The sequence below is a fragment of the Ambystoma mexicanum genome, chromosome 8, assembly GCF_040938575.1.
Source record: "Ambystoma mexicanum isolate Mex_15411 chromosome 8, UKY_AmexF1_1, whole genome shotgun sequence".
In the NCBI taxonomy this organism is placed as follows: Eukaryota; Metazoa; Chordata; class Amphibia; order Caudata; family Ambystomatidae; genus Ambystoma; species Ambystoma mexicanum.
This window is the reverse complement of record NC_090929.1, coordinates 1,236,813,762-1,236,825,811: the sequence shown is the minus strand read 5'-3', so window position 1 is coordinate 1,236,825,811 and position 12,050 is coordinate 1,236,813,762. Positions and strand designations below refer to the sequence as shown.

Genomic DNA, 12,050 nt, shown 5'->3' with positions numbered 1-12,050 from the left:
TGGGGGTGCTGGGAGACATGAGTGGGGGCCTGGTGGAGGGTGCCCCTGGATGAGGGGGGGTGGGGGTGCTGGGAGACATGAGTGGGGGCCTGGTGGAGGTTGCCCCACAGTGCTGGGGGGTGGGGGTGGTGGGAGACATGAGTGGGGGCCTGGTGGAGGGTGCCCCTGCACTGCTGGGGGGTGGGGGTGCTGGGAGACATGGGTGGGGGCCTGGTGGAGGGTGCCCCTAGATGCTGGGGGGTGGGGGTGATGGGAGACATGAGTTGGACATGAGTGGGGGCCTGGTGGAGGGTGCCCCTGCACTGCTGGGGGGTGGGGGTGGTGGGAGACATGAGTGCTGGCCTGGTGGAGGGTGCCCTGCACTGCTGGGGGGTGAGGGTGATGGGAGACATGAGTGGGGGCCTGGTGGAGGGTGCCCCTGCACTGCTGGGGGGTGGGGGTGGTGGGAGACATGAGTGGGGGCCTGGTGGAGGCTGCCCCTGCACTGCTGGGGGATGGGGGTCGTGGGAGACATGAGTGGGGGCCTGGTGGAGGGTGCCCCTGCACTGCTGAGGGTTGGAGGGGGGTGGGAGACATGAGTGGGGGCCTGGTGGAGGCTGCCTCTGCACTGCTGGGGGGTGGGGTGGTGGGAGACATGAGTGGGGGCCTGGTGGAGGGTGCCCCTGCACTGCTGGGGGGTGGGGGTGGTGGGAGACATGATTGGTGGCCTGGTGGAGGGTGCCCCTGGATGCTGAGGGGTGGGGGTGCTGGGAGACATGAGTGGGGGCCTGGTGGAGGGTGCCCCTGGATGCTGGAGGGTGGGGGTGCTGGGAGACATGAGTGGGGGCCTGGTGGAGGTTGCCCCACAGTGCTGGGGGGTGGGGGTGGTGGGAGACATGAGTGGGGGCCTGGTGGAGGGTGCCCCTGCACTGCTGGGGGGTGGGGGTGCTGGGAGACATGAGTGGGGGCCTGGTGGAGGGTGCCCCTAGATGCTGGGGGGTGGGGGTGATGGGAGACATGAGTTGGACATGAGTGGGGGCCTGGTGGAGGGAGCCCCTGCACTGCTGGGGGGTGGGGGTGGTGGGAGACATGAGTGGGGGCCTGGTGGAGGGTGCCCTGCACTGCTGGGGGATGGGGGTGATGGGAGACATGAGTGGGGGCCTGGTGGAGGGTGCCCCTGCACTGCTGGGGGGTGGTGGTAGTGGGAGACATGAGTGGGGGCCTGGTGGAGGGTGCCCTGCACTGCTGGGGGGTGGGGGTGGTGGGAGACATGAGTGGGGGCCTGGTGGAGGGTGCCCCTGCACTGCTGGGGGGTGGGGGTGGTGGGAGACATGAGTGGGGGCCTGGTGGAGGGTGCCCCTGCACTGCTGGGGGGTGGGGGTGGTGGGAGACATGAGTGGGGGCCTGGTGGAGGGTGCCCTGCACTGCTGGGGGGTGGGGGTCGTGGGAGACATGCGTGGGGGCCTGGTGGAGGGTGCTCCTGGATGCTGGGGGGTGGGGGTGGTGGGAGACATGAGTGGGGTCCTGGTGGAGGGTGCCCCTGCACTGCTGGGGGGTGGGGGTGCAGGGAGACATGAGTGGGGGCCTGGTGGAGGGTGCCCCTGGATGCTGGGGGGTGGGGGTGCTGGGAGACATGAGTGGGGGCCTGGTGGAGGTTGCCCCACAGTGCTGGGGGGTGGGGGTGGTGGGAGACATGAGTGGGGGCCTGGTGGAGGGTGCCCCTGCACTGCTGGGGGGTGGGGTGCTGGGAGACATGAGTGGGGGCCTGGTGGAGGGTGCCCCTAGATGCTGGGGGGTGGGGGTGATGGGAGACATGAGTTGGACATGAGTGGGGGCCTGGTGGAGGGTGCCCCTGCACTGCTGGGGGGTGGAGGTGGTGGGAGACATGAGTGGGGGCCTGGTGGAGGGTGCCCTGCACTGCTGGGGGGTGGAGGTGGTGGGAGACATGAGTGGGGGCCTGGTGGAGGGTGCCCTGCACTGCTGGGGGGTCGGGGTAGTGGGAGACATGAGTGGGGGCCTGGTGGAGGGTGCCATGCACTGCTGGGGGGTGTGGGTGGTGGGAGACATGAGTGGGGGCCTGGTGGAGGGTGCCCCTGCACTGCTGGGGGGTGGGGGTGGTGGGAGACATGAGTGGGGGCCTGGTGGAGGGTGCCCCTGCACTGCTGGGGGTGGGGGTGGTGGGAGACATGAGTGGGGGCCTGGTGGAGGGTGCCCTGCATTGCTGGGGGGTGGGGGTGGTGGGAGACATGAGTGGGGGCCTGGTGGAGGGTGCCCCTGTATGCTGGTGGTGGGGGTGGTGGGAGACATGAGTGGGGGCCTGGTGGAGGGTGCCCCTGCACTGCTGGGGGGTGGGGGTGCTGGGAGACATGAGTGGGGGCCTGGTGGAGGGTGCCCCTGGATGCTGGGGGGTGGGGGTGCTGGGAGACATGAGTGGGGGCCTGGTGGAGGTTGCCCCACAGTGCTGGGGGGTGGGGGTGGTGGGAGACATGAGTGGGGGCCTGGTGGAGGGTGCCCCTGCACTGCTGGGGGGTGGGGGTGATGGGAGACATGAGTGGGGGCCTGGTGGAGGGTGCCCCTGCACTGCTGGGGGGTGGGTGTGGTGGGAGACATGAGTGGAGGCCTGGTGGAGGGTGCCCCTGCACTGCTGGGGGTGGGGGTGCTGGGAGACATGAGTGGGGGCCTGGTGGAGGGTGCCCCTGGATGCTGGGGGGTGGGGGTGCTGGGAGACATGAGTGGAGGCCTGGTGGAGGATGCCCCTGGATGCTGGGGGGTGGGGGTGCTGGGAGACATGAGTGGGGGCCTGGTGGAGGTTGCCCCACAGTGCTGGGGGGTGGGGGTGGTGGGAGACATGACTGAGGGCCTGGTGGAGGGTGCCCCTGCACTGCTGGGGGTGGGGGTGGTGGGAGACATGAGTGGGGGCCTGGTGGAGGCTGCCCCTGCACTGCTGGGGGGTGGGGGTGGTGGGAGACATGAGTGGAGGCCTGGTGGAGGGTCCCCTGCACTGCTGGGGGGTGGGGGTGATGGGAGACATGAGTGGGGGCCTGGTGGAGGGTGCCCCTGGATGCTGGGGGGTGGGGGTGATGGGAGACATGAGTTGGACATGAGTGGGGGCCTGGTGGAGGGTGCCCTGCACTGCTGCGGGGTGGGGGTGCAGGGGGACATGAGTGGGGGCCTGGTGGAGGGTGCCCCTAGATGCTGGGGGGTGGGGGTGATGGGAGACATGAGTTGGACATGAGTGGGGGCCTGGTGGAGGGTGCCCTGCACTACTGGGGGGTGGGGGTGGTGGGAGACATGAGTGGGGGCCTGGTGGAGGATGCCCTGCACTGCTGGGGGGTGGGGGTGATGGGAGACATGAGTGGGGGCCTGGTGGAGGGTGCCCCTGCACTGCTGGGGGGTGGGGGTGGTGGGAGACATGAGTGGGGGCCTGGTGGAGGGTGCCCCTGGATGCTGGGGGGGTGGGGGTGCAGGGGGTGTTAGGCAGAAACCTGTGCAGTTCCCTTGGGGAACACTGCAAAAGATTTAAGACTACAGGTATAGCAGTAAACCCACTTGGTAGCAGTCTGTACCACCCAGATTTACCTGGTAGCTGTGGCTGAGCAGTCAGACTTCCCTCAAGAAGAGTTAGGCAGTATGTAAAGTATACACAATATGTACTCAGACACAATAGTACAAGCAAACACTGACAAGAGCTTGGTTTCAAAAGTATATGGTTATTTATTTTAAGAACACATAAGTGGGAAACACTCTAGCAATATATAGTAAAACACTCCGAACACAGTTATATGAAAAACAGCCCCAACCCTTATTCCTTAACTAGACAACTCTTGGTTAACACCACATAATTCAAACAGAGGTGAGTGCTTAACTTTAGATGACACTCTAGTAGGTTTAAAGGAGGGAAGGAAAAAGAGCAGAAATAGGATAAACACACCACTCTAAGGTCAAGAACACTTTTTGTAAGATCAGGGAAGCACAAAGTCACAGGTGAGCAAAAGTCACTAGGCAGGGCCCACTCTTAGAGCAGACAGAGCGAAAATGTGCCCAAGATCACACAGTTATTAGGGATTCAGAGTCTTGCAAAAGAGTTCGGAAAGAGTTTAGAGAGGCTTAGAAAGTTTAGCCAGGGTGTCCCAGGCAGTCCCAGGTTCGAAAGCCGGGGGCTAAAACTACCCCGTACAGTCGGTGGCAAGGGAAGCCAGGCGGAACACGGTACCTTAAACGGGAAGGATCCTCCAGCGGTGGCAGTTGTTCCAGGCAGTGGCAGCAAGGCTCGACGTCGGTCAGAGAAGAAGAGGATCTCGCTGAAGAGCAGAAGAAGAAGGTCGTTGCACTGCCCGGGAAGAAACCAGCCGCAGAGTCCTCCGGTTAAAGGGTTGAACCGACTTTCGCGGTTGTGGTAAAAGTGTGGTATTCCGGTTGCCGGGGTGCTTGGCACTGGCAAGGCGGCCACGAGATACCTCGCAGAAGCGAAAAGAAGGTGGAAACTGGTTGTCCCCACCAGTCAAGGGAAGGAGACACTCCGTTAAGAGCTCTCCTCGGTCGTTGGGAAAAGTGGTGAGACGGTTCAGCAGGGCTCCACCGGTGGTGTCGTCGTAGCAGGTCGGCTCAGCTCTTCCCTCGTCGGATTCTTAGGTCCTGTGGCGACTTCTAAAGTTCCAGTCCCCAAAGCCCTGCTTTTATGCAGCAAACCCCCATTCACCCAGCCTAGCTGTCACTCAAACATGCTAAGTGGTGAGCCGGCCGGCTCACCACTTGGGCCAATCAGGACGGAGTGCGACTTGAGTTACCAAGGTAACTCAGTCCAGGGTGCCTAAATCCCCCTCCACCCCTCCTAAGTACCCCAGACAGAGTGGCACCACTTTGGAGGGCTTCTGTGGAGAAGCCCGCCAAAAGTGGAACAAAGGGCTCCACTTTGGGTCAGAGTTACAGAGGCGAACGCCAACGCCATTTTAGAATCAAGTTTTGGCAAAAAATCCCAACCGGAGTTATAATAATAAATATATAAACCCGGCGGTATGTTCGAGGCTACCGTAAATAATTAAATAAATGTAGTAGCCTAAAACAATGGGAAATCCCATAGGAAAATATTTGCGGTTGAATATAAAACGTAGTTTCCACTGCCACCAGCCAAAGCTCGATTAGGGGGGACGGAGACGTGCCCCCTCGACTAACAGACCCTGGGGCAATCGAATTGCCCCAGCCAGTACGTCCACAATATGATGGTTTGTACTGGTTCTGTTCAGGATTTAAGACTAGTAACGTCATTGGTGACTTTACATGCCCTGAGAGACAGTAGTCAGTCCCAGGGTATGGAGTCTATGTTGGGGAGTCCCTAGGACACCCCTGGGTTACTGCACGGAGGGTGCTGGGTAACCCACATCATAAAAACACATGAGGCCCTATGGGGTAAAAGACCCCATAACCCATTCAACACAAGGTAAACCAAAGAAACACACTTCAAACATGCCCAAGAGTGAGGGTAAAAGAGTCTCACTCTTGGCAGGAGAAAAAAAGAAACCCCAGAAATCCAGCAAAGCTGCTGGGGGACTCACTAGGTAGGGAAATTCAGCCTAAACAGAGAATTCTCCCTAACAGGGGGACATGTGTGGGGGCCTGGTGGAGGGTGCCCTGCACTGCTGTGGGGTGGGGGTGATGGGAGAGGTGAGTGGGGGCCTGGTGGAGGGTGCCCTGCACTGCTGGGGGGTGGGGGTGCAGGGGGACATGAGTGGGGGCCTGGTGGAGGGTGCCCCTGGATGCTGGGGCGTGGGGGTGGTGGGAGACATGAGTGGGGGCCTGGTGGAGGGTGCCCTGCACTGCTGGGGGGTGGGGGTTCTGGGAGACATGAGTTGGACATGAGTGGGGGCCTGGTGGAGGGTGCCCCTGGGGGCTGGGGGTGCAGGGGGACATGCGTTGGTGGGCAGTAGTGCAAGGTGACATGTGGGTTGGCTGGGGGGCATGGGCATCGTGGATGGGCTGCCTGCGGGACATGTGCAGAGTCGGCCCCTGTGGTGTGGGCCGCCTGCAGGGGCCGTGGAGGGTGTAGAGGGTACACCTTGGAGGGCCCACACGTGCAATTCACGTGTGGTGCTCCCCGTGCACCCCTGGAATACACGTACCCTGATGGAATCGCGTGTGATACTTCCTGTGCACCCCTGTAATACACGTACCCTGCTGCTTTTGCGTGCGATACTTCCCGCGCACCCCTGGAATACACGTACTCTGATGGAATCGCGTGTGATACTTCCTGCGCACCCCTGAAATACACGTACCCTGCTGCTTTTGCGTGTGATACTTCCCGCGCACCCCTGGAATACACGTACCCTGATGGAATCGCGTGTGATACTTCCCGCGCACCCCTGAAATGCACGTACCCTGCTGTTTTTGCGTGTGATACTTCCCGCGCACCCCTGGAATACACGTGCCCTGATGGAATCGCGTGTGTTACTTCCCACGCACCCCTGAGTACACGTACCCAGGACAATTGCGTGTGAAACTTCCCGCAAACCACTGAAAATACACGTTCCCCGCTTGGCGTTTGCTGTTTGTCAGCCCTGTGAACTGGTCCAGGGTTGGCACAGCCCTTTGCGATGATTTGGGAATTTTGAAGGCTTTTCCTTGCGCGAGGGCGTTCTTGGGGGCGTAACTGGCGCTGCTGCAGGGTCGCTGCGCCACTCTGCCCCACGGCTGGTTTCGGGGGCTAAAATCCATGAATACGCTGTGCGATGAAAAGGATTTTTTCGCACGCGGCTGGCGCAGTGTATCGCACGGGGACACTGTGCGCCAGCCGCGTGCGCCACTTTTGTGCGAATTTCTATGAATTACCCTCTTAATCTACTGGGATGCTTCCCATCTGTTGTGCATTGCTAAAGCTGATGAATGATAGACTGCATTCTGGATCCCCTCCTTGGCAATTTTGAATCATGCCGAACGCCCTTTGGACTGTGTAAAGTCCCGGACGCATTCAAGAGTTTTGTGGATATATATTTGCAGACTGATTTACTACACATGTCTGTGCATTTTTACTTATGTCACTGTAAAGACTGGAGGGGGGTACCTGTACTTCTGCCCCCTATATGGCAGGGTGAGGCACAGAGCACCCCAGCCAAGGTTTCTCTATAGGGTAGCTATGTACGAACAGCCAAGGCTTAAGCTCTCAGGATGTGCTGCAGGCTGGTTGTTAAGTACAATGAGTCCCCAAACCCCCCAACAAAGGAATGTCCACACACTATGTTATGTGCTACCAGTTCTTTATATAAAATTAAGATATATATACATATATACACACACACAATTTAATAACACACTTTGTACTCCGGTAATACTATAATTACACATCTATACAATTCTATGTGGTACCACACTTAGACTTTAGATTCCGTTAAAATGCATGAACTGCTGGCAGTTATAATAGAGCATACTAATCATTCAGAATGGTGTATCAGCACAGATAAAAAAAAAGGAAGGAAGGCAGGTTAAGTTTAAGCAATGGCAGAATGCTTTCTTTAGATATAGATGCACAATTCTGAATGAGGATCCCACCCACCTGGGCAACATGTAATAAAATAATTAATAAACCCAGTCCATAATGCCAAATAAGCCCTGCTTCTTGGTTAAAAAGTTCAACCACACCAATGCGCCTGAAGTGGAAGAGCTTCTTCGACGGTATCCTTTGAGGATGAAGAAGGAACCACCGGTGTGTCGAGATCCTTGAGAAAAAAGGGAACACTTGCAGGTATACAGCAGCTCCGACCTTCGCTGTGCTCTTCGACGATCGATCGTTCTTCGATGCTGAGCCATGTGGTAGGCCTTGGAGCAAAATGTTTGGTGCCACAAATAAGACTCTGTGTACTTGAAAGGTCTTCGGCTGTGATGGATGTAGGCCCGGCAGCGGGCGTCGGGTGTCGCGTCGGGGGTCCTCTGGCCTGTCGGTGCTGCAGCTGCAGCACGTACCTCAGGATAGCTTCCTGGCCACCTGGATGACAGATCCCCGGGGACTTGCGGGTGAGATACATTCAGGTTTCCCACACCATTCACTTACACCCAGACACCCATAACAAGGAATGTGGATTGGGGCAAGCACCCAGCCTTTCAGCACACTACACTGCATTCATGTCAGTTTCAGACAGGGCTGTCTAATTAATTGTGTTACACACACCGAAACTAGACACCCATAACATAGAATGCATATTGGTCACACACTCTATTCACACATGTCCCACCCCAAGTGTGTACCCACGACATACAGTCACTGGGAAGGCTCCAGCCAGTCTGACCTGAACTTCCCCACAATACCATATATGGTTCTTCCACCCAACAGCCAGTCAGGGGAAGGGACAGAGTCAGGGCTTCCCATGATTTTGTGAAAACAAGGTAACAGGTAATAGAAACCAAGAGGCCCCAAATATTTGTATTGCATTGAAAATCTACCTAACGACAACAGATTATCCTTTCGTTACTCATGGTGATCTTGCCCATGACAGGAAAGCAGATTTGGCGTCCCTCGCTAGATGGATTGTCTGGTGCAATTCTCGTTTTTATGAGTTTCAGGCTGCCCCTGTACCTTAAGGTCTCCATGCTAATTTCACCACAGCAAAACAGCATCATTGGATCTATGGGAATAGCTGGCAAAGCCACTTTTCCAAGCAGGCTCTGGTGGATGTGAAGCGTTTTGAATGATGTTTTTCCCTTTTACACCATTTGCACCTTATAACTGTCTTGAAGCTTTTTTTCTGATAGCCAGTAACTGTTTTAAATGGGGTGTTGTAATGTAGGAGAACTTTGATTATAATTGTCATTCATTTGCAATAAATGTGTTTTTTTTCATTTTCAACTAGGTCGAGAAAAGTATTAAAAATGTGGCAGTTCATGGACCAATCTGATATTGAAACAATGCGGAGTCTTAAAGATGCGATGGCACATCACGAAACCTCACTAGAATACAAAAAAGTGGTAAACCGAGCCATGAATATTACAGGCTGTAAAGTAATTCCTTTCTGTGGTGTATTTCTGAAGGAGCTTTGTGAAGTTCTTGACGGAGCAGCCAGCCTTTTAAGACTTTGTCCACAGTACAATTTGCAGAATGAAGCCTTTGAGGTAAATTGTTAAGGCACTTCCTTGTTTGTAAATTAATGTAAAGTTAATGTCTCTTAAGCTCCTACTATTTTAATTGATGCCTCCTGGCCCTAAAAAAAATCACTGGAACGTTGCAAAATGTACAAGATGGGGAAGAAGCATTCCTAGTGTGATCAGCTTTTGTGGTTTCTGTATTCCAGATGGATAAATGTTTTTGGGTTATCCTTTTCAATAGGGGCATTCTTAGGAGACTTTGGGGCTCATTGCGAGTTTGGTGGTAATTTGGCGATAAACCTCCTGAATTACCACCAAACGTGTTGACGGTTACCACCAATTGGTCCTGTGCATTTACCACAGGATTACACGTGGTGGTAGGGCGGTGTTAAACAACCTTTTTAGTGTCCGTGGAGATTTTGGCAGTTACCATGAGCTGTATTTCCGCCACTGTAATTCCGCCGTTTTTTTAAAACTTAAAATGGCAAATTTACCTCCAGGTTCAAAGTCAAACTTGTAGTTCGGTGGTGCTGTAAAAGCGTGGGAATTCTTTTACCACCTAAAGAAGTGGTATTAATGCAATTACCACTCGTTTTTTCCCTGCAGTAACTCGTAATGAGGTCCCTTTTCTTACTGAATGTTTTAAAAAATATTTTGTTTGTTTTTCAAAAGCAATTCTTATTGAGCCCAGATCACATATAATTAAGCAATATGCCCCGAGCAGCGGGGGCATTACCGAGTCAGGTAATGCCCCGGGGCCCATAGTTATAGGCCAGAGTGAAGCGAGGGCCTTAACGAAGGCCCGGGGCATTACCAGACTCAGTAATGCCCCTGCTGCAAGGGGCATATTGCTATTAGTATCCCGGCCCGCAAGACCGGGTACTAATAGCAGTCTTTTCTGCTGCGCTTCGGAACAGAAAAGAAAAAATGTTAAAGGAAATGGCCGCCGGGAAAGGGAAAACAGAGTCCGTTTTCCCTTTCCATGGTGGCCATCGTGAGTGGACGCGCTGGGAACAGAAGTGTTTCCAGCGCGTTCGCTCCCGAAAAAGACAAAATCTGAAGGTAACTGGGGTTGGGAGGGCAGGGTGGGAGTGAAAAGAAAAAATAAACGTACCTGAATCCCCGGCGGGGGATGATGGCAGCCTCCAGCCGTGTGGAGGCTCGGAGTGGGGATGGCCCCGCTTCGAGCCTCCTCATTGGCTGAGGGGCTACCACGCCCCCCGCCATGGAGAAAGCAGTGGAATCCCGGCTGAGGGATTCTCGGCTGGGTAACGACCCGGCGAGAGCCAATCAGAATGTGTTTTACATTATGGTTGACTCTCGCCGGGTACTAATAATCAATAGGGGCCCAGTTTCAGAAAGGAAATGCAATACTTTCCCTGCATAAGAGGTCTGAGGTTAACAAAATAATATTATACAAGCAATCTTATGCCAGTAGTTGCAAGCAGTGTGTACTATGGGCATAACAATGGGGAATCATATGTCTGATAAACGAGGTGGATACAACATTGGCGTTAGCTATAAAGCAGTGAATTAATTTAGACACATGTTGATACTAAGTGTTCCTTTCCATTAACAAGACACTGCCAACCCAACACAAAGGGGTGACAGGACCATGCCCATTTGGAAAACAAGGAGGGCTCTGGGAATCTCTCAACCAGCACGAACACAGCTGTTCTTGGGTGAATAACCCCTGGGAGAGACTCTACTAAGTCTTTAGCTCACTGTCCCTTTCACAGAGAAGAAATTTCGCTGCATATCAGTCTTTGTCCTGCCCACAGGCAGTCCAGCACTGAAATACTAGGCAATTCTCCTCTGAACAAGAGTACCAACAGCAACCCCATACATGTGTTTCAGCCTTGTTGGGCATCATCAGTGAGGCAAAGCTGTGCCTCTCTAAGAACAGTGAGCAGGGGGTCCACATCTGGATCGCCCTGTTAACTTAGGGTGAGACCCAAAGTTAATTATTGGAAAACAAGGGGGCATCTGGGAATCTCTCTACCAGCACGAACACAGTCCAATGACCTGTTCTTGGGTGAATAACCCCTGGGAGAGACTCTACCAAGTCATTAGCTCACTGTCTCTTTCACAGAGAAGAAATTTCCCTGCATATCAGTGTTTGTCCTGCCTATGGGCAGTCCAGCACCGAAATACTAGGCAATTCTCCTCTGAACAAGACTACCAACAGCAACCCCATACATGTGTTTCAGCCTTGTTGGGCATCATCAGTGAGGTGAAGCTGTGCCTCTCTAAGAACAGTGAGCAAGGGGTCCGTGTCTGGATCGCCCTGTTAAGTTAGGGTGAAACCCAAAGTTAATTTATGCAAAACAAGGGGGGGCCTGGGAATCTCTCTACCAGCACAAACATAGCCCAATGACTTGTTCTTGGGTGAATAACCCCTGGGAGAGACTCTACTAAGTCTTTAGCTCACTTACCCATTTGGGATGTAAAACAGACAAACTGGAGAGCATAATCTAGTGAAAGTATACAGCAGAGAGAGCCATATTAGCTATTGAATGTGGTCTATATTTCTGGATGGGACTGCATGAGGTTATTCATTTCGTATCCAATTTTCTCTTTAGCAGAAGGAACATCTAGGTTCTCCATCCAATAGCTACAAGAACGTTTTTTGCTTGACTTCCACACCTTTGTGATCTATTTTTTAGAACCCATTTTACTTCCCTGACTGAGGTTTACCATAGGAGTAAACATACCTGAGAATATTTGGGACAGATCTATTTATATTGTTCCAACCAACAACTAACTCCACATGTTATAAAACATGCTTCCAAACGTCCTTTACCTATTTTCACTACCAAATAAAATGTAGTCCCCACCCCAGTTTCCTTCTAGCAGGTCCAGGATTACTCTTTAACATCCTCATAGGAGACCAGCACAGTTGATGGGACTATCTTTTGTTGGGATATCCTCCGATCAGCCCTAGAGATAAGAGGTGTATTGGTCACTTTTACTCACTAAAAATTGGCAAATACTCCCAAAAAATA

The 12,050-nt window shown here is 54.2% G+C and overlaps 1 protein-coding gene across 6 annotated transcripts in view; it reads left to right on the top strand.

Moving 5' to 3' along the window:
• PLCE1 (phospholipase C epsilon 1) overlaps window positions 1-12,050 on the top strand; it is a 3,624,599-nt gene that overhangs the window by 1,651,164 nt on the left and 1,961,385 nt on the right. For all 6 annotated transcript variants that reach the window (XM_069611343.1, XM_069611341.1, XM_069611340.1 and 3 more), the window contains one exon: window positions 8,814-9,072. In XM_069611343.1, the coding sequence (XP_069467444.1) occupies window positions 8,814-9,072 (259 nt within the window). The remainder of the gene's footprint in view (window positions 1-8,813; window positions 9,073-12,050) is intronic.